The 23419-nt window shown below is 35.1% G+C and overlaps 1 protein-coding gene across 6 annotated transcripts in view; it reads left to right on the forward strand.

Moving 5' to 3' along the window:
- cadm1b (cell adhesion molecule 1b) overlaps positions 1 to 23419 on the forward strand; it is a gene marked incomplete at its 5' end in the record, with an annotated part of 352349 nt that overhangs the window by 321833 nt on the left and 7097 nt on the right. For all 6 annotated transcript variants that reach the window (NM_001423722.1, NM_001441347.1, NM_001441348.1 and 3 more), the window contains 1 exon segment: positions 20077 to 20202. In NM_001423722.1, coding sequence (NP_001410651.1) covers positions 20077 to 20202 — 126 coding nt within the window.

The following is a 23419-nucleotide window of genomic DNA, read 5'->3' on the forward strand; positions in this document are numbered from 1 at the left end:
GATTTGATTCTGATTCAACCAATAACTAGTGATTTCCATCCTTTTTTTGTGTGTTTAAAGCCATATTAGACACAGCCGAGTCCCTTCTGTCAATGTGTCTTCATCAAAGCACAGTTTGGCGTTTTCTCGGGTGATTAATTTTCAGTGAAACTTGTTCCACCGTTATAAACAGGTTGCGACCATTTGAGCTCCCATTTAACGGTACGCTTTTAATTACGCCAGTCTGCCGAGGGGGAGCAGCAAGCCGAGCGGCGGAGGCCACAACCGTCTGCAAGCCACTCAGACATGGAGCACATATGCTGCACGCGAGCAAATGAGTGCCGGGTGCAAATGGAGGGAAGATGAGCAATTCATGGCACGGAGTCAAGTCGGTGCGCCCGGATTGTAATTTAGTCCCGTTTGGCAGTGTTCACCTGAGTGCCAGCACAGCTTACAGCCCCATCATCTCCCATGAGATCCCATCATGACTCAAGAGCGCACAAGTCCTCTTCACATTCCCCTCGTATAACACTTATTTGTTTATGTGTTCATTTAGGTCTTTGCTCTCTGTCAAGAGTAATTTCGCAGTCTGGTGAAATGTGCTGCGGTTTTAAGCATTAGGAGGAGTGCAGTCGTGGAGATGGTGAACGTAGTTTGATGGAGTTGCTTGTTACTATGAAATGACTGCTAAATTGTCAAGAAAGAAAAGGAGATGGATCTAGGGAGATTTCGGTTGGTGTTTACCTCACCAATTTCTGCATGAATTATATTGTTGCGCTAGTGATGGATTGTTTGTTGGAGGTCACCTTGGCGAGAAAGCCTCTGCTCAGAACAATAAAGTCATGTGAATGTTTAGATAGAAGTCCGCCATTTTACTTTTGTATTTCCAAATGCAAAAAGGATATTAATTAGGAAAAATATAAGTTTGGATGCCAACTCAAACTGGGGGCATTTAAAGGAAGGACACTTTCAAAACATAAAAATGACATATAAATATGTACAGTTGAAGTCAGAATTATTAGCCCCCCTTTGATTTCTATTTTCAAAAAGCAAGGAATTTTTTACATTATGTCTGATCATATTTTTTCCTCTGGAAAAAGACATATTTGTTTTATTTCAGCTGGAATAAAAGCAGTTTAAATTTTTTTTTAAGGTCAAAATTATTAGCCCCTTTACATAGTCTACCTAACAAACCATTGTTATACAATAACTTGCCTAATTACTCTAACCTGCCTACTTGTGTCTTGAAAAATATCTAGTACAACATTATTTACTGTCATCATGGCAAAGATGAAATAAATCAGTTATTATAAACGAGTTATTAAAAGTATTATATCTAGAAATGTGTTTAAAAAATCCCTCTGTTAAACTGAAATTGGGGGAAAAAATTAACAGGGGGGCTAATAATTCAGATGGCTAATAATTCTGACCAACCGTATATTTTGAAGGCAGGACCAGAAGAGTTTTCACTTTTGATACTCCAAAAAAATGTATGACAAAAGTCATATCAACAAATGTTTTTTTATATATAAATTTTTTATGTTACTTTAACTGGTAACACTTTATAATAACACATGAATCATTTATTAAGCATAAGCATTAGCAAATAAATCATTATCTGGTAAGCATTAACCCTACATTAACTTATAAAGAGTTCAAATGCTAGAACGTCTAAAAATGTTCCATCAAAAATGAAAATTTTTCTCAGCCTCCTTTGTTTATGTTGAGATTTTTCACTTCAAAGATCAGGAAAAGGACTTATTCTTTGCCATAAAAATGATATTACTGAACATACAAACAGAAGCCTGATAATAGTGCTCGTTTTAGAGGAAAATTTCAGATGGCATTTAGAGGTTTTTGCATCTAAACTCTTAAGATGTTAGAATGCAGTTTGTAACCGCAGATACAAATGCTCTATTCTTGACTTATAAACATATTTAAAATGTGCTCAATGATTGTATTTTCATACTTTGGTAATGATAATTTTTTCAATGATTAATGCATAAGTAAATGATAAAAAAATTATTCAAATTAACATTTATGTATCTTATTAATCAGGCATATAATACTTAATTTGTATGTTAATCAATGCTTCTATTAACTCAACCTCATCCAGTTTTTTGACCTACTAATACCTAAAGTGAGGACTATGTATGCTTTTATAAATCTCTTATAAATGACAGCTAAAGGCTCAGTTATATTCTAAACAGGAAAAAAGAACATAAACGACTTTATTAATTTCTAATAATTTGAAGACACATAAATGAAACTATCAAATGAAAAATAAAGCTTTGCAAGCTTGACTAAAGTAAAATTAATGTGCAGTTTAAACATTTCTTAATAACATTAAAATGTTGTATCATAATAAATTGTTGTTGTTTTATCCAATTTATGTATTCTGTATTCTGTATGTATTCTGAGACACCTATTATTATTATTTAAGCTTTAAACTTTACAGTAATTTTACTTTTTCGGTAAGATTGCAAAGATGTATTGTTAATTTAATACTGAGTCTTTAATTGTCATTTATAAGGGATTTCTAAAGCATAAATAATCCTCACTTTAGATTAGGTCAAAGCACTGCATGAAGTTGAGTTAATAAAGCAGTTATTAACATACAAACCAACTATTAGTATATGCTAAAATAATAAATGTTGATTTGATTAGTTTATTAATCATTTACTAACTCATTCTGAATGATCATAAAAACCAACTACTCTTAAATACAAATGATTTGTAAATAATGTGATACTTAGTCATCAGGAAATTAATCAGTAACAAAATATGAAAACACAATCATTACGCACATTATACATGTGCTATTAAGTCAAGAATACAGAATTTGTATGAGCAATTATAAACTGCTAACTAACGTCTATTAATGTAAAGTTAATGTGTAACAAATAATGAAATCACTACTTGATAATGCTTCATAGATATTTCATAGTGTGTAGTTATTATAAAGTACTATCCTTTAACTTAATTAATCAGCCTTTAATTAAATATTTTAAGTTTACGAAATTTAACTTAACATGAGTCAGTGTGATTGATGTAAGATAACGAGAAATGGTCATTTGATGCAATAAAAAATAATCAAGGCGACAAGTTGTTTTTTTGTAAAGTGTGTTTAATATATGAGCAATATAATGTCAGCTAGACATGCTGAATATGTCTTTTATGAAAATCTTTTTTGCAAGGCAGGCAAAGTTTTCTAATATATAAACAATGTTCTTTTTATGGCTACAAGCAGGATGACTTTTCCCTTGTGAAACAAAAAAAACAAAACAAGCGTTATTATGAAAATGTCAAATCTGTTTTGGTTTTCTGTACGATGGAAATGCACTGGCTGTCAAGTTTAGTCACAGTTTTGTTTGGAAACTGTCTGCTTTAATGTTCAAGCAATTATGTTTTTTATAAAATAAAACTTGAAAATATATGGGTGAAATAACGTTCATCATTCAGCATATACACTGCTTATATTACTTAGTCTTGTTTCTTGTCTTGTTTCTAGTCCAAGTAAAATAATCTGCCAAAGAATTAAGCAAAATAATCTTATTTCAAAATAAAAGCACACTTATATTGTGTACTCCTTTGGCAGATTATTTCTTGTTTTTGAAATGCATTTTTTGTAGTGTATGAGATGTAAACATGAATCAGCATTTTTTTAGACGTGTACTGTACTTAAATGATATAAAATAATAATAAAAAAAAGTAAAGCATTTTGCTGACTAGGGAATCAAATCTAGTGGCTTGAAGGATATAACAACGTATAAAGATTTATAAAGCTATGTTATTTAGTATTTTAAAATCAAATAAAAGTATTCTTCTTTTAAATGTACAGTGCTTGACACAATTGTTTTGTATATACAGTTGAAGTCAGAATTATTAGCCCCCCTTTGAATTGTTATTATTTTTTTTTTATTTCCCAAATTATGTTGAACAGAGCAAAGATTTTTTCACAGTATGTCTAATTGTATTTTTTCTTCTTGAGAAAGTCTTTATTGTTTAATTTTGGCTAGAATAAAATCAGTTTAAAATTTTTTTAAAAACATTTTGAGGTCAAAATTATTAGCCCCTTTAAGCTATATATATATATATATATATATATATATATATATATATATATATATATATATATATATATATATATATATATATATATATATATATATATATATATTTTTTTTTTTTTTTTTTTTTTTTTTTTTTTTTTTGGATAGTCTACAGAACAAACCATCGTTATACAGTAACTTGCCTAATTACCCTAGCCTGCCTAGTTAACATAATTAACCTAGTTTAGCCTTTAAATATCATTATAAACTGTATGAAAGTGTCTTGTAAAATATCTAGTAAAATATCATTTACTGTCATAGTGGGAAAGATAAAATAAATCTGTAATCAGAAATGAGTTATTAAAACTACTATGCTTAGAAATGTGTTGGAAAAATCTTCTCTCCATTAAACAGAAATTGGGGAAAAAATAAACAGGGGGGCAAATAATTCTGACATTAACTGTAAATTACTGTATGGCTATTACTGTATTTTTGTGGGTGCCTTCTGTAAATTAGGGGAACACATGAATGACAGTAATTACATTTTGCTAAAAAGAAAATAATTATGGCTGGGGGGTACACATCTTGGGCTTAAACCATTAACTAGGATTATTAGCTAAATAAACTAATAATTAATTGCTCATTAGTTTATGTAGGTATTGTAGGATTTGAGATGTAAAATAAGATCTTACTTTATAACTACTAATAGTTCGAGTGTGAAGTTTACATCTATTTGTTTGAATGAAAATTGTTTTTAAGCCTAAAACGTGACATTCCACATGGCAGCATCAGCGAACAGGGACAAACTCTGAGAAATGTTGCACTCTTTGAAGTGGAAAAAAAAAAACACACACACCCATCAAAAAAAAAAAAAAAAACAGCATAGATCAGGACTCTGAAAGTATCAGAATGACGTAACTGTACAGGGCCTGGGTAATCATCAACAGGCAAAACCACTGCATTCTGACAGTGAACTTACACTTTGACGTTTCATTCTAAGTATTCAGTGTCTGCAGTTTAATTAACCATATTTAACTGTTTTTGCTGAAATCATTGCCGCAATCACAAACGAGTGATGTATATTTTTTTAGCATAAGGTGATCTTACCTGATATAAAATGAGTTGAGCATTTTTAATTAGGTCGTCACTTCATTCAGTTCCCTTTTTGCCAAAGACGTCTGCGGTTGGCATCAAAAGCAGTGTGGTGTACGGTAAAAGTTCAGTTTTCTATTTTTGGACTTCGAATTTGGCATCCTACCGCACAACACAACATGTTTGTTATTGCAACCGGTCTCTTTTTGCAAGTGTTTCCCAGTGATGGATTGCAGCTGGAAGGGCATCCACACTGTAAAACATGCTGGATAAGTTGGCAGTTCATTCCGCTGTGGCCACCCCTGATTAATAAAGGGACTAAGCCGAAAAGAAAATGAATGAATGAGTATTATTCAGGTGGCCACAAAGGCTTGTCTGCAATTATAAATAGACCTTTTTATTTTGATCCTTCAATGACCACATTTTTTCTTTAGCAATTTTATATCCTATAATTCATTATAATTTTGATAAGGTTTTATAGGTTAATAACCTTCAACTCCAAGCATTTTCTGTTGTGTGAGTGTGTGTGTTGGGGGTCGATTTAAATCATAAATCCATTGTTTGTGGAAAAAATCAACCCAGGCTCATTGTGGAAACCTAGTCCCGCGGACGTTTCTGGAGACCGCGGAATACGTCCCGGAGGGTACATATGGCTGCAGTTTTTGTTTTTGCGAATCCGCGAGAGGCCGCTGTTGTGTTATTTTTCTCATCTTGATGGTCTCTCGCGAGTACGGTTCGCGCCCGCGCTGTTCTCGCGTCAACCCGCCAGAGGCCGCTGTCCGACTGACCGGATGATTGACTGCACGACCGGCCAATCGGCTGACCGCCCTCCTCTTTCCCTGAACCCAACCAATTTTACCGATTGACCCGCCCTCCCTCTCGCTTCCCTAAACCCGAGCAACAGTTTACAAAAGCTGTTCAAAAAAAGAAAAGCCCTGATTTTTTTTTTCTACCGCGTTTTCGGATTTCACCGCGTTCTCACCCTGTTATAAAACTCGTTCACTTAATTTTTGGGATTCTGTTTTTGTCTTACCTGATTGCTTCCCCGGACTCGAAACCGATCGCCGTGTTCAACTCCTCCTCTCTGCATCTCGAGCCTGCCGACGTTACACGGTGAGCTGAGTGGACAAACGGGTTGCAGCGGGAAAGCCCTCCACAAGGAGGTAAGCGGTCAGCCGGCAAGCGTGAAAGGGAACAGCGTCACACCGCCCCGCAGCGTTTGCTTGAAAAAAATAAATGCAGCCGTACGTACCTCCCGGGACGTATTCCGCTGTCTCCAGAAACGTCCACGGGACTACGTTTTCAGAATGAGCTTGGGTTGGAAAAAATCTTTTTTTTTTTTTTAAAGGCCATATTGTGCAGCCCAAACTACTAATAAACAGTTAATATCTTAAAAATCAGCAGCTAATAACCCAGTCTTTAGTAGTGTGAATTGTTATTTAAAAACTAAAATCTTACAAAATTCACTTTACAGCAGAGATGGATGGCTTCAAAATACTATTGATGCAGCTTTATTTTTCTTCAGCAGTTATGTCTCTTAAAACATTTACCTCAACACTTATTCCAGCAAACATTTTTAGTTACAAAAGATGTGTAATAGATGTCTAGGGAGACGCAGTGGCGCTGTAGCTGTCGCCTCACAGCAAGAAGATCGCTGGTTCGAGCCTCAGCTGGGTAAGTTGGCGTTTCTGTGTGGAGTTAGCATGTTCTCCCTGCGTTCGCATGGGTTTTCTCAGGGTGCCTGATTTCCCCCACAGTCCAAAGACATATGGTACAGGTGAATTGGGTAAGCTAAATTGTCCGTAGTGTATGAGTGTGAATGAGTGTGTATGGATGTCATCCCAGAGATGGGTTGCAGCTGGAAGGGGATACGCTGCGTAAAACATATGCTGGATAAGTTGGCGGTTCATTCTGCTGTGGCAACCCCAGATAAATAAAGGGACTAAACCGAAAAGAAAATGAATGAATGAATGAATGAATGAATGAATGAATGAATAATAGATGTCTAATAGACATCTAAACATGGTCGTCTTGGCTAAAACAAAGCTAAAATTGGGCTGAAAATTTAATAGACGTCTAAGAATAGCCCAAAACTAGACTAGTCATGAAATAAACAGAAATGAATGACTACACATATAAAGTCTGTCTAACCTGTCTATTTAATTACTAGTCTAGTTTTGGGCTTTTTTAGACGTCTATTAGATTTTTCACTGACAGACTAAGTTTAGCCTTGTTTTAGCCAAGCTGTCTACATTTAGATGTCTGTTAGACATCTATTAAACACAAAATTGTTTGCTGGGATGTCTTCAAACATTACAAAATAGTCTTTATGAATGTAGTAAAAGCTGTACAAAATGCACACATTATATGCTATTGAGTGTTTTCTGAAGAACACTGAAGTGTCTTATTAAGTAGAGCATTTATCAGTTTGTTAGGACAAACGAAATGAAGAGATTTAAACAATTATGAGATCAAACTATTTATATAGGAATATATTCAGGTCAAAATTGCATTTCATTGTAATCTATTTGGTGGATTATAAGTACTTTGTATTAACAACCTTCTTCTACACTTTATTTGGCACATCTCTGCGCTCCATTCGAGTGAGCGAAGAGGGATTTCATCAGTTATTGTTAAAGTTTTTTTTGTTTTTTGTTGTTGCTGAAGAGATTCCCGCAGAAGTGTCTATAGCCTCCAGAGGGAACGCAACTGCAGAGGAATCAATGGAGGATGAATGTACTCATCGCTCTCCTGTGACAATGTCAGTGTCAATGTTTAGTTCCCTTTCTATCACTCTACTGTCAGTACCGTGCCATAATAAAACACTACTCGCACGGCACATCAATGAGAAATTACACTTTATTCCACGACACAGACCACCGCAGTCTGCAGCTGGGATGAATCAAGCATTATCTGAAATCATACCAAATTTGACAGAATTGTTTCAAGCATTAGCCGATGTGAGATTAAGCGCTTTTTTCTTTCTCTCTACATTGTGAATGTGAGAAGAGGAGCGCTGAACTTTTTGCTGTCTGCCATTGTCTTGCTTTGTTTGAGAGGTAATTGTGTGTTAATGAGATGAACCCATGAGAGAGATTTCAAAAGCAAATTGAGTTGAGCAGGTGTTTGTTGTCTTGCATGTGCTTCGGTGTTTTAGATAATTAGAATTGCATTGTATTCCAAAATATTCACCCATTCGGTTTTGTCTTTTTAATTTAGCTCAATTGCAAACCGTAAACTAATCTTTGCAGCATAATGACAAGCAAATAACGTACACTTGTGTTCACGGGCGCTGCTGCGGATCAATTTTGTGTTTCTCTGAATTAACGGCAGCTTTGGAGAAGCAACTCGCAAATTGCAGCTTGTCAAACTGCAAACTACTCATAATTTCAAGTAGTTCAGCTAAAGTCAAGCTACTCTTTTGAAACAGAAGGAACTTCACTAGTTACCAGAAGTAATCATACTGAAGCTACAAGGGAAGCATTTGTATCAAAACAGCTATTTTAGATGGTTTATATGTATATATGTTTCTTTATTTTTATTTTTTTCAAACTATATCAGTCCATTTCTGGCAGTACAGTAATAGTATGTAATACTGTAGAAATGGCCGTAATAAATACAGAAACTAATAGAAAACAGCTGAGTGCAAATAAACACAGAGATGATTAGTGGCATTTAATTCATGATCACATCTTTTTAGCACAGTTTACACAGCTTACGTGTATAACACTTTAGGATGACACAATTTATTTAGAAGATTGGATTTAGAAGGTTCATTAGAATGAATCAGGCTTTCCAGCACAGCATGGGACAATTTGAGATTTATTTATTCATGTTATGAACTGATTTGTTGAAACTAACATACAAAAAAACAAAAAAAAAAAAAACTGTGAGATAGGGTTGAACTGATTTATCAGAATGATTAAAATTAGAATTTTGTACAGCTCATAGAACAATTAAATTTCCTGCAATGCATGTCAGAATATTTTGACTTAATTGATTCATTTGAATTAACTGATTCTTTGGAATTATCCAGGATCCAGGATTACACACACTTTAAACAGATTTATGAAATCTAGGATTTGTGTAACTTCTTTCGTTTGAACTAATGAAATGATACATTAGAACTTTCCAGAATAGAACTCGATACATTTGAACTAATGAAGTGATTCATTTGAAATTTCCAAATCAGAATTTGATTCATTTTAACCAATGAAATGATTTATTAGAACTTTCCAGATTAGAACTTGTTTCATTTGAACTTATAGAATTATGTATTAGAACTTTAGAACCTGACTCATTTGAACTAATTAAAATAATTCATTAGAACTTTCCACATTAGAACTTAATTCATTTGAGCTAATGAAACGATTCATTTGGAACTTTTTAGGACAATATAATACTATACAAATTGATTCAAATTGAAGTAAATTTTATTTGGTTTATCAGAATGATTCCATTTTTCCAACATTTCACCCAAGACCAATTGATTTCTAGCAGTGCATTTAAGACTATTGTGAATAAACTGATTCTGTGGAATTGACCAGGATTATTAACACTACATATAGATTTCTGAAATGTAGCATTTGTGTGGCTTCATTCATTAGGAGTAATGAAATAATTCCTTTAGAACTTTCCAGATTAGAACTTGATTTATTCAAACTAATGAAATGATTTAATAGAACTTAATTTATTTGAACTAATGAAACAATTCATTGGAACATTCCAGGATAATATAATACTGTACAAATCAGTTGATTTTATTTGATTTATTGGAAAGAAATTTAAATTTTCCAACTTTTCACCCAAGACTAATTGATTTTTAGCAATGCTTTTTAAGAATATTTTAAATAAACTGATTCTGTGGAATTAGCCAGGTTTAATAATGCTGCATTTCCCAGTACTGGATTGCAGCTTGAATAGCATTTGCTGCGTGAAATATATGCCGGAACAGTTGACAGTTCATTCCGCTGTGGCGACCCCTGATAAATAAGGGACTGAGCCAAAGGAAGATGAACGCATAATACCACTAGATTTGAGAGAATCTTGGACGAATCTATTCAATTGAATCACTTAATTTACCAGAACAAATCAGCACCGCATAAGATGAATCAGTTTTTTCCAGCATTGCAAATGTGAGTTCAGTATGAATTTTTAAATTCATGAATTTGTCCATTAGACAGGTTTATAATTTAAAGCACTAAGGTTTAAGATGAACAGTTATATTAGAATAACTGTTCCAATATAATACATGGACCATATTACTATGGACCTATATTTACTAAAACCAATCAATAATTTGTGGTCAGGAATGTCTGAGTCCAGCAAACCACACTTATATAGATTTATTTTCCGCAGACGTGAAACACTTCTGAAAAAAGTTACTTTGACTCACTTCAAAACTTTTAGTTCGTTATCCTTAACACTGATCAACAGCCTAACAGCCCTGCGGTTCTTACATTATCAATGAAGATCCTCCAGCACAGAAACTCTCCTCCACCGAGATCAACCCTGTGGCTCCAGCCTTATTTCAAGCACTTATTACGATGAGTTGAGAAAAAAAAAAAAAATGTGTCGACACTTTACATTGAGTCTCTGAACTTCCCCATCCTGGTTCCAATGTCCTCATTCAGCAGTCAGCCAGTGAATGTGGGTTAAAGCAGACTCATCTGCGCTGGGGTGATCTGAGGCTATAGCTGTGCTCATGCTGTGTTAGTCATAATGTAGGCCATAGCCAGATGTGAAATACACCTCCCACATGCTTTTCTTAATAGCCCTATCATGAATTATGCATATTACACAAGGTAAAAAAAGTTGGACAGTTTTTTTGTTTTTTGGGTTTGAGCGTGTTCGTTTGAAGCTGTTATTTTTCGCATATCGTTATGCCAGTAACACTGAATTCATTACTTTGGATTCATATCACAATTTGGGCATGCATTTGTCGAGTTTAATTAAATAAGATTGTGCGACTTTGTCTGGATCGTACATTGCAGAGATATTCACACTTACCCTCCCTTGCTCGACACTTGCTTACTATAGTAGAAAGCAGTTGTGTTTGCTCTGCAGATTCCAATGAGCAGGTAACAGAGGATGTAAAAAAAAAAGCAAAAACTAGTCATGACATGCTTTGTATACTGACTAAATACATGCCTGCAAGTTGTTGTTTTTTTATTATTATGGAATGATTATATTATGGTAGATGTTATGTATGGTTGGTAGTTTGATTTGTAAAAGAAGAAATGGTCTTGTATATCACATTTTGGATTTAGAATGCACACTTTTTTTTAACTGTAGTCGGAACATGATGAAAGTCATGAAGGAACTAGTCTCTGGGTCTGCCAGTGTTTGTGAGGATCATTACATCCTATTCTTGAAGGAAGGATTCAGTTGTGTAAGCATAGCCACTATGTTTAATTTTAATAACTAGAATATCTTATTTCCATTTTTTTTCTTCATTTTTTCCAACTGAAAAACACCATTTCTGTGCTTGAAATTTTAGCTATTGTAGCTTATTTTTATTAACCCAATTATTTTTATTTACCCAACTGTTGGGTTTGTCCATATTTGACCCAATGTTGGGTTAAAACAAAAATAAATTTTTAGAATAATATAATATAATATAATTGAAAGGTGCTCTAGCAACAGATGCATGGTCTTTAGCCTCCTTAGAGCAACCGACTCCTATACAAAGAATTGCCGGTTCGATCCTAGCTCAGACTGGGTTGGGTGCAGTAGAACCGGTGGGTTACACATGGGGGCTCGTCTGGGATGGAAGTGAGGTTAAGGGGGTAAGTGAAACAGAAGCTAGCTAGCGAAGTGCTATGCAGATAAACCTCACTCCTCTGACCTCAAAAGGTGCTCTAGTGAAAAGCGCTAGAGGACATGGGCTTTAGCCTTCTTGTTAGAGCAACTGACTGCCATACACGAACGAGATGGGTGCAGTAGGACCGGTAGGTTATAATATAATATAGCATAGCATAATAATATAATATAATATAATATAATATAATATAATATAATATAATATAATATAATATAATATAATATAATATAATATAATATAATATAATATAATATAATATTAGCTATATAATATGGCACAGTGGGTAGCGAACTCGCCTCACAGCAAGAAGGTCGCTGATTTGAGCCTCGGCTGGGTCAGTTGGCATTTCTGTGTGGAGTTTGCATATTCTCCCTGCATTTGCGTAAGTTTTCTCCAGGTGCTCCAGTTTCCCCCACAAGTCCAAAGACATGCAGTACAGGTGAATTGGGTAGGCTAAATTTCCCGTAGTGTATTTATGTGAATGAGAATGCGTGGCTGTTTCCCAGTGATGGATAGCAGCTGGAAGGGCATGCACTGCATAAAACATATGCTGGATGAATAGGCGGTTCATTCCGATGTGGCATCCTCGGATTGATAAAGGGACTAAGCCGAAAAGAAAATGAATAAATGAATAATATAATATAGACAAAGATGTTTTAAAAGTGGCATTAAAGCAACAAATAACTAATAGTTAATGTTTTTGTTTATTGTTACTATTTATCAATATATTCAATTAATGGGTGAACCTTGTTAGTGGATAAACCTTGTGTTATGTTATAAATTAATAAGGCTGTTGAATATAATATAATATAATATAATATAATATAATATAATATAATATAATATAATATAATATAATATAATATGATATAATATATCGCTGGTTCGAGCCTTCTCCCTGCATTTGCGTGGGTTTCCTCCCGGTACTCCGGTTTCCCCCACAGTCCAAAGACATGCTGCAGGTGAATTGGGTAGGCTAAATTGTCCGTAGTGTATGAGTGTGTGTATGAATGTGTGTGGATGTGTCCCAGAGATGGGTTGCGGCTGGAAGGGCATCCGCTGCATAAAAATGTGCTGGATAAGTTGGTGGTTCATTCCGCTGTAACAACCCCAGATTAATAAAGGGACTAAGCCGACAAGAAAATGAATGAAATTAATAATATAATATAATATGACATTAAGAATAATCCACTACAGCAAGAATAAAAAAGTAACACTCTCACTCTTTTAATCTCTAATGTTTCCATGGATAAAATTGAGTTTTCAGTTCAGGCTTTCAGATACACTAGTGTTTATAGACAGCCAGGTTAAAAATATAGTTGAGCAATAAAAGTATAGTAAATAGAGCTTTAATGAGCTGCATGCGCTGTAGCAAAAGAGCTGAGTTATTATCATCCCCCATTTCAACAGTACTAAACAGAAGCTTTTCACCCAGTAATAATGCATCAGAGTAATGCCAAAATAAAGGTCAGAAATAGCAGGACTCGGTGAAGGTGTGAAGTTCTCCATTACTTGTTGAGACGCTACATAACTTCAACACTTTTTTTAGTCCTCCTACCAAAGATAGCTCAGCAGGCGGTGAGGTGCCAAAATAAGTCTGGCAGATTTTATCAAAGATGCCACTTCTTTTCATTGTGGAGTAAACGACACGTCTGCAGCCTTTCGCTTCAAAGCCTGCGTTTTCTCCTTTTGGTTGTAAAGGACGTGCTCTAGTTGAGCAGTTTAGCGACGTGAACACGCACGGAAGCGCCTTTCTCTCCCATCAAGAGTTTTCCGCTTTGATTGCACTGCAAAGGGAAATGAAGTATTATTTGAAGTTGACTAATGTTTCCTTGTGATTACAAACCAAGCCAGTTGTGTGCAGCGGCAAGACTCTCGGAGAAGCTGAATGACTGCGAGTTTGATGTGAAAAGGCCTCTCACCGACACACTGTAGACGTCTACAGCTACGGACTCTTGGCATGTTTATCATTCCATCTCCCCAATTCAGGGGGAAAAATGTCAGCAGCCGTATGCTTTGTGGCATGTCGCGCACTGCTTTTAAAGCATATTTTGGCAGCGCTTTGCATCCGCCGACTTCACTGCGTCTGAATGTGATTTCACTCACAGAGAGTCGCAGATAGTAGTAAATGTCTTTGTCACCCCTGTGGCCTGCAAGCTCAATTTAGAGACTCTATCAGGAAAACATGCTTCAAAGGCTCCACATGCTCAGGGTCCAATGTTTGTTTGGAAAGGTCTCCCTTTGTACCCCGGGACCGTGGTCTCTTTCTCAGTCGAATCTGAATGAGTTCATGTTCAACCTCTTCTTAATGTTTTTTTTTTTTCTCTTTCTCTGGCGTCTTTCAGAAGCTCAGTCAAAATGTCGTGCGATTTACGTTTCTCAGCCACATTGTTTCTCCTACGGTGTCCTTGGGTGAGCTCTGATTTGCTTAAAAAGAAATTTCCGATTTCATTTCATCAGTGTGGCTTTTCTGAGACAAAACTCTGGGGAATGACCTCAAATCTTGATTTAAAAATCCAATAAAAAGCGGGTCGGCGAACAGATTTGCGAGCTCTGTTCCTGAAGATTTCCCTGATTACTTTTTGAAGTGCCTTTTAGCCGGAAATAGACAGAAGACTATACATATTGGGCCGTCAAGCGTGAGTGTGAGGTCCGTACGAGCGTTTTGGCCGTTCCCGTTGGTCCGCAGCTGCTGCAATGACACTGGCCTGCGGTTTAATTAGTCACTTCTGCACAGATGCAGAATGAGACTCATAAAACATGAGCTCTCGGGCCCTGCAGCAGTGCATAAGTCTTCCCCCTGCTTCACCCGGCTGTAAATCAAGCAAAAGTCCTCTTTATTTCCCAATAAATCCCATCCACATCCCACCGCCTGCTTAACACGAGCGCACTTTGTAAAACCCACCGCGTGCTGTTTAATGCAGGCTTGTGGTTCGTCAATGAAGTTCAGAAAAGGAATTACAATATAGTGGTCGACTGGGGGTCAGGAAGTCATAAAAATTTTAATCGGGTTGTTGATGTCCTAAACATATACTAAATCAGTCTGTTCTTGTTTTTTTTTTACTTTTTAATTGTATTTTATATATGAAAATGTATTTAATGTTAATGCTTCTATTTTAGGTGTGACTTTTTAACATTCTGTAAGGGGTCTACAGATGAAAAATAGCCATTCTTGGCTAATTCTGGCACATTTTACAGTAATGTTTATTAATGTGCATTGAACCTGTAAACAAATGAACTAAACTAAAAGTCAGGTATATTTCTGTCTTAAACTAAAATAAAAATACAGTACAATTTTTTTTTGCTGTGAAATATTATTGCTATATATATATATATATATATATATATATATATATATATATATATATATATATATATATATATATATATATATATATATACATATACAATTTAAAGGGATTGTTCACCCAAGACAGAAAATTCTGACATCATTTACTCATCATTCACTTGTCACAAACCTGTTTGAGTTTCTTGAAAAATGTTTGAATGTTAAAACTTGTCATTATTTTTCTTTGGCTTGGTCCCTTTATTTATCTGGGTATTTCACAACGGAATGAACCACAAACTTATTCAGCATATGTTTTACACAGCGGATGCCCTTCTAGCTGAAACCGGGTACTGGGAAACATCCATACACACTCATGTTCACACACATACACTACAACCAATTAAGTTTATTTAATTCACCTATACCGCATGTCTTTGGACGGTGGGGGAAACCAGAGCACATGCAAACTCCACACAGAAATGTCCACTGGCCCAGCCGGGACTCGAACCAGCAATTTTTTTGCTGTATGGCGACAGTGCCAACCACTGAGCCACTGTGCCACCCTTTTTGATTTTCTTACTATTGCTATAGGTTTCTTTTGCTTTTTTGTGTTCAACAGAAACATAAACCACTTGAGGATGAGTAAATGGGGAGTAAATATCTGGGTAAACTATCGCTTTAAAGATTTTTTCCTATGGTGGCAAAGCTGAATTTTCAGGAGTCATTTTGTTGCTTTCATTTAATGTCGTAATCACCATAATTTCCTCAGACTTGGAATAGCTGTTTGTATGGTAAAACACAATGGTCACATGATACAAATTGTAGCTTTTCAGTTGCACTTTCCAATTTACAAGTATAATTACGAGTTCCACAAGACATTAATGCTTTATAGATGTTACGTTTTTTAAATTACAGTAATTTTGACATGACGTGTGGACATTCAGTATTACAGGATCCTTTAGAATTCACCTGATTTCTAATGTATTTAAAACAGAAATCTTTTGTAACGTCAAACATGTATTTACTTTTATTTTCATTCAAATGTATGCATTTTGCTGGATAAATGTATTCCTTTGTTCAAATATTCATTTTCCTTCGGCTTATTCTCTTATTTATCATGGGTATTCCAGAGTGGAATGCGCATATGATTTATGCAGCATATGCCCTTCCAGGTGCAATCCAGTACTGGGAAACACCCATACACTCTCACATTCACACACACTCATACACTACGACCAATTTAGTTATTGCAATTCACCTATAGTGCATGTCTTTAGGGAAAACCGGAGCACCCGGAGGAAACCCATGCGTACACGGGGAGAACAAGCAAACTCAAATACCAACTGGAATAACCAACAACCTTCTTGCTGTGAGGCAATAGCGCTAACCACTTAGCCACCGTGTCGCCCTTGAATAAAAGTATTAATTTCTTTAAAATACAAAAATGAATATTTCTTTATTTTATTGAAAGAAATGCTGCAGTATCAATTACTTAAAAATTGTACTTTTATTATTTTATTTGAAAGCATGTTTGTAGCTTACAACACAAAACTCCTGTGAATGCTAAGTGCTCTCTCATTTTAAAGGTTAAATCATTTTATGACTTCCTTTCAAAAACATTCTTAATTATAATTTTGACAGGCAGTGCATGATCCTACTCATATCCTGGTGCCTGCCTATCCCAATTACAGTTTGTAAACCCTGCCACGTGCCATTTAACACATGCACATATAGACCTGTTCTTTGCTGAATAACACAACAGCAGCTGATTGGCTGTTATGGGAACACTAAACAGCAGAACTCTCCAGCTGACATCTTAAATGCGAGTTTGCCATTACACGTGCACATTATATTCGCCGAAAATTGTATTCCCTCCAAAATTTCCTGTCGCAGGCTAAGATATCCGTGCCCCTGGACAGCTAATTTATCAGCGGGTGTCAGGCAGGAGGCAGCAGGGGGAGGAGAGGAGGAGCGGAGAGCAGGAGGAGGTGGAGAACAGGAGCTCTGCGGAGAGAATGCAATGTGACAGAGCTCCTCTCCGCTCTGTTCATTCCCAGTCTCATGCTAATTAGCACTGGGAACAGACTGCCAGTGCCACGAGAGGAGCCTCTGGTGCAACATGATGCAATGCGGGGCTTCCCTGTCCTATATCAATGCACAAACCACTGTGGCTCATATCAAAGCTGCATCTTGCTGGGCTGGATCTGCTGGTTTGCTGCAGGCGGAAACGGGTGTATCAGAAGAGCTTGTTTGCATGGTGTCAACCAAGCATCACCTTGGTTTCAGCTAAAAAAAAGATTGGGGTAATGGAGTGGCCCTCTTAATGCCCTGATGTCACCCAATTGAAAACTTTTGAGGTGACATTAAAAAGGAAGTTTCTTAAGCAAAACCCAAAAACTGACAGGAACTGTTGGATCTAGTTTGTTCATTATGGGCTGAAATACCAATTACTGGGTGCCAGGTGTTGGTTTACTTGATGGAACCCAAATGTGCAGCAATTATCTAAAAAAAAACAATGGCTATTTAACTAAATATAAATTCAGGAATTTGAACTGTTTTTAATGTTTTAGTAAGAAAAATATTGATAATGTTATTTTTTTAACAAATTATTTTAGATTTCTCCTATAAAAAGATTACAGAGAATTGATCAAATCAGTTGTTAAAACAAAGTATCTCAATATTTTGATTAACAGAAAATTTAAATGTGTAATGTTTCTATTATATTGATTCATATATCCATGCACCACTATTGAAATATGGGCATATAAAGTATATTATTGCTCTTTATTTATTTATTTATTTATTTATTAATTTATTAATTTATTTAGTTATTTATTTATAGAAGAGCATCTGGACCCAAAGGTGTGGCATGATATCAGACTTTACAAACAAATTGATATGCATTCAGTTATTGAATGCATCTATTAGATGGACAGTACCATTTTGCAATGAAATGCTGATTATAAGATGTTAAGTGATGGCAGATCAGTCACTGAAGGCTCAACTGGTGCAGATTCTAAAAATGGAAAGAAAGGTCACCTTTTATTGCTCTAATGCCTGATGAAACGCTATTGATTACAAAATGGAATGAGTAATATGGAGGAAAACATATAGTCTGGGTTGTGTAGAGGCGCTTTCAGTCCTCGCTCTCGGGGTCTGCGTGTTTTCTTGTGGTTTGGTTGCTAGGCACTTCATCAGGGAACTTAATGTGTAATTAGAAGGTGAGCAGGGTTTATTTTCTGTCTGTTCTCTTGCATGAACCTCTTGAAAAAAATTCAAATAAAATAACTTTAACCATAAAAGCCACAACAACAAAATGCTCAAATAAAAAGTAATTGGCTGCATACATGAACTGGAATAAACCAAGAATAAAATTAAAAGTGCTGTTTGGTCTAAACAAATGAAAATCTAAATTCTAAAAGCTAAAATCAGTGTGTGCATGTGCTTGCTTGTGTGTGCATGTTTGTGTGTGGTATTAATTAATATTAATTGATTTATTATTACTAATATTGTTATTATTATTATTATTATTATTATAACTCTTAAATTCTATTCTTCTTGTGTCAGTTCTGTTACAGTTGGTATTGAAAATGAAACAATTGGCATGACTGTACTGTGGCACTTAAATGTTCATCTAGTTTAAGCTTGTTCTTTCGTTTTGTTTATTGCTAGTAACTGTATTCCTCACAGAAGCTGTTTGCTGTTAGTGAGCTAATAAAATATTTTAACTCAAATCAATATCCAGTGTTCAATTATTTACTTATGTGGGAAGGAGCTGGGTAATAAGCAGGTTAATGTACATCTAGACAGCTGTTAATGCAAAATAAACCCATTCAGGTTGAAATAAGACTCTTCAGCTTCACATTGCTGCCCTGATCACCCTGTCGGGGCTTAATCTGCAATAATTGCCATCTGGATGTACATTATGCCTTACTTGTCATCATACGTCGCAATATCACTGTTTTTACTGTATAAAACATAGAAACTCTTCCAACTCCCTTCAGCTTAGTCCTTTTTTTTAATCAGCGGTTGGCACAGTGGAATGAATCGCCAACTATTTCTGCATATGTTTTACACAGTGGATGCCCTTCCAGCCACAACTCAGTACTGGGAATAACCCATACACAAACACACACACATACATTTTTGTTTAGTCAATTCACCTAAAGAGCATGTCTTTGGATATTGGGGGAAACTGAAGGAAGCCCATGCAAACACGGGAGAACATGAAAACTCCACACAGAAATGCCAACTGAACCAGCCGGGACTCGAACCAGTGATCTTCTTATTGTGAGGCGAGAGTGCTAACCACTAAGCCACCGTGTTTTGTTTTGTTTTTATCTGTAAAATTGACAACTCTTAAAACTACGTATTTGGCATTTTCTGTAGTGTTTGCTCATTGCAGACATTCATTTTCACACATTTTAATGTATCAATGTTATCTATTTCATTAAAACCATCACAGGCTGGCAACTTTATCTCCCGAGTGTCAGTGCTGGCTCAGACAGCTGAGGTTTCAGCATCAAACAAACAAACTGTGTTTGAGTATGTGTTAGTCTGTGTCATGCTATTTACACATTTACAGGAAATGGCACAAACAGGAGTACGTGAAAACCGTCTGTCAGATACACAGAGAGGTGTTTTGGAGTCTCAACACTGCATTTCAGGCTTATGATGTTTTGCATAAGGATGACTGTTAATTAACTGTCATTAATGAATTGATTTAAAGCAGTATAATTTGGCAGTTATTCCATGGAATCTCAAACTGAATTCCCAACCGAAAGCAGTGCATGGGGCTATAAATTTATGTGTATGTGTGTTTGTGTTTCTCTCTGATGCAGATTCAAGAGCAGATGGAGCGCCACAGAAAATTGATCATGCCGTCATCGGCGGAGTTGTCGCAGTGGTTGTGTTCGCCATGCTTTGTCTCCTGATTGTTCTTGGCCGATATTTCGCCAGACACAAAGGTAAATCACAAGCATGATTCTGGCTTGGCCTGATTTTTTTTATTATTATTACTGACAGTGACAAATGTGTTCAACTTTATTTTGCTGGTTTACACTGACTGTTTAAAGGTGCATATAATGAAAATCTGGATGTACGTAAGCGTACAATAGCTGAATAATAAGAGTTCGGTACATTGAAATAACATACCACGAGCCCCTTTTTCTGATGTAGCCTATATGGGACTCTTATTTAAAAAATGGGAGAAACAGGGAAACTAAAGCCTGGTGTCTTTACATTGTTTTATACATTGCTGAGTAGCAAAGAGAGACGTCAAATGGCTGCACTGGTGTAGGCTATATAAATACCAATAAAAGCGGTTACACATTTAAAACACTATAGTAATTTATAGTAAAGGAAAATATTTAGGAATAAGCCTTATATATATATATATATATATATATATATATATATATATATATATATATATATATATATATATATATATATATATATATAGTAAAATAGTAATTTTTTTTTTATGTGCACGGTCCTTTACTGACAGCCGTGTGTGTGGATCTTGTCAGAAAATATGGCAAAAAGTATTACATGATGGTAATAGTTTGATTGCAGTGTTTACTTCAATAATGCCACTAATATATGAATCATCCATGTCTTAATTCAATTTCTGTTTAGTTCAGTTATGACTTTAGTCGGATTAAGGTGATCAAAAATCGCTGTTTTGAGCTTATGTAGGCCTACAGTTCAAAATGCATGTTTAACTGAATAAACTGTAGGTAAACACAAGCACATCTTATTGAACATCATTTATTTTCATCACCAATTATTATAGTAGAACAGTTTCTCAAGCACAGTTTTTGTGATGCATTTTGTAAAAAGCTGATGAGCCCCTGGTCTAATGCGCCACCTGGCTTGAGAAACCCGTTCTCAAAGACTTATTATTTGGGTAGCACACATATTCTGAATGCCTTCGGCAGAATTCAAATGAGCCATTTTAATCTAGATTAATCTAGATTAATTCCAAGATCTTTCCATAATACAAATTTATCATGTTAGTCGAATTAGTTTTCTGCTAATCGACAACACCGACCAGGGGTGTGTTTCCCAAACAACAATATAACTTGCGGCTGAACAATTATAGTACGATGCATCGTTTGGGAAAAGAACTATGTAGTGACAAATGTTTCCCAAAACCGGTAGTTTCTCTGTCGCAGATTCATCGCTTAAACCATGTTAGTTATAACGTAAAACGCCCATAATGATGCTCTAAATGGGGTGAAATAACAACTTCTTTAGAGAAAAACCCATAATTTCTTTGTGCAAATTATATTGTTTTATACGCACACACATTTTAAATAAAGTCCAATATTAGATTTGGTAAAAACATGCACTGGCTTTCCATATTAACTGAAAAATATGTAAAGGCACATAGGGCCTATGTTTGCTTTACTAATATTATTGAGAAGTTGAACATTATAATATTCTATTCTAAAACATATCAATTACAAAAGCTAATACGTATTCTAATCTCATATATAAATCATATTAATAAATAATGAGGCTATTTATTATTATAAATGAAAAAAAACATACTTTAATAATATTATTTATAATACTAATGATGATGATGATGATGATGATAGTAATTATTATTATTATTAAGTTGGCCCTTGTTTATTTTAATAAATTTTTTTTCAAAAGTCTACTTTTACAATTTGAGACATTTAAACCACTGCAGAAATGTTCTAACCAGCAGGCCCATGTCATATAAAATACAGATATTTAATAAATAACCCATTATAAATTAAAAGAATTAACGTATGCTTTTTGTTTTCACAAGCTTGGGAGACGTACAATAAATTCCACTTTTAAATAATATGTCACCTATAGCTTTCGCCATGAGGTTGTGATAAAAATGATATCAATGTTTTTAAAGTGCACTGCGAAGGGAGCACAAATGTAAACATGAAGATCACTGAAACGGAACTGTGAAAATAGTTTGGAAGCAAATTACACCAAAGAGAGATGACCTTTTACCTTTTAGATGCTTTTTTATTTTTAATAATTCCAACTTTGAATGTTAGAATGTTCTTAATGAATAGGGCATAGGGGGGATAAGTGGAAATAGAACACAGCCAGGAACTATGTTTCTAACGACAGCTCCAGAGCTGTAGTTGTGAGTTCTCAAGTTTGCGACGCAGTTTGCGAATGTTCGTTAGAGTGACGGATTTGGGAAATGGCAAATCAACAAACTATATTTGTAACGACGGAACTTACGACCTTAGTTGGCTGACAATGGTTTTGGGAAACGCACCCCAAAGCGTACACGTGTTGTACACCTCTGTAAAACAGTAAGAAGAAATCTTCATTTTTGCCAATATGGATTGAATGTCAATGTCATTATTTATTGATCTGCGATTGGTAAATGTAGATTGTGTGGATGCTTCTTGATTAAAAAATACCTTTGCTACTGAAAAGCAATTTGATTTAGAAAGTAGCAGCGCTACCGCCACGCTACTGACAAATGTAGTTAAGCTAGTAGCATCACTACTTGTAGTGACGTTACTGCTTAACACTGTTCACAGAAAACAATTTTTTAGAGATGTAGTATAAGCTGATGTACAAAGTTATTTAAAGGTAGGGAAGTATCTGTTAGAGAACTATTAAATGTTGAGAAGTTTTAGATTTTTTTTAATTGTACCTGAAAAATCTTTAAGCATGGACCTGTTGTGTGTTTCGAGAGTGTTAATTAATGTATACAGTATGATTGTGCTAAACCCATTTGTTCACAATCATTCTTAAATAACTTATTTTGAAAGCATAATGCAAAATTACACAATTGTATTAAAGACAAAGGAGAAAATATGTTAGTTTGTGTGTACATTTTTGGTTGTATCTATGGAAACAACGCATTTTCATTTTATTGCAAAACATGCATATATTTACAAACATTTAAGCATTATCATTGTTGGAATATTGACTGTATTACAACATTTGGCATGCATTTCTTAACAAGTTTAACTAAACAACTGTCTTTCTTTACATGCTTTTCAGCTTCCTTATAATATATATATATATATATATATATATATATATATATTTCTGAAGCACAGATCTATATAGAGAGCCTGTCTCCCTACACTCTGAAAAATATACACAATTTTTGTAGTGTACTTTTTTTCTAGATACAACCAAGAGCTTTGGATTAAAAGTTTTTAC

This window comes from Danio rerio, chromosome 15 (assembly GCF_052040795.2).
Source record: "Danio rerio strain M-AB ecotype USA chromosome 15, GRCz13ab, whole genome shotgun sequence".
Taxonomy (NCBI): domain Eukaryota; kingdom Metazoa; phylum Chordata; class Actinopteri; order Cypriniformes; family Danionidae; genus Danio; species Danio rerio.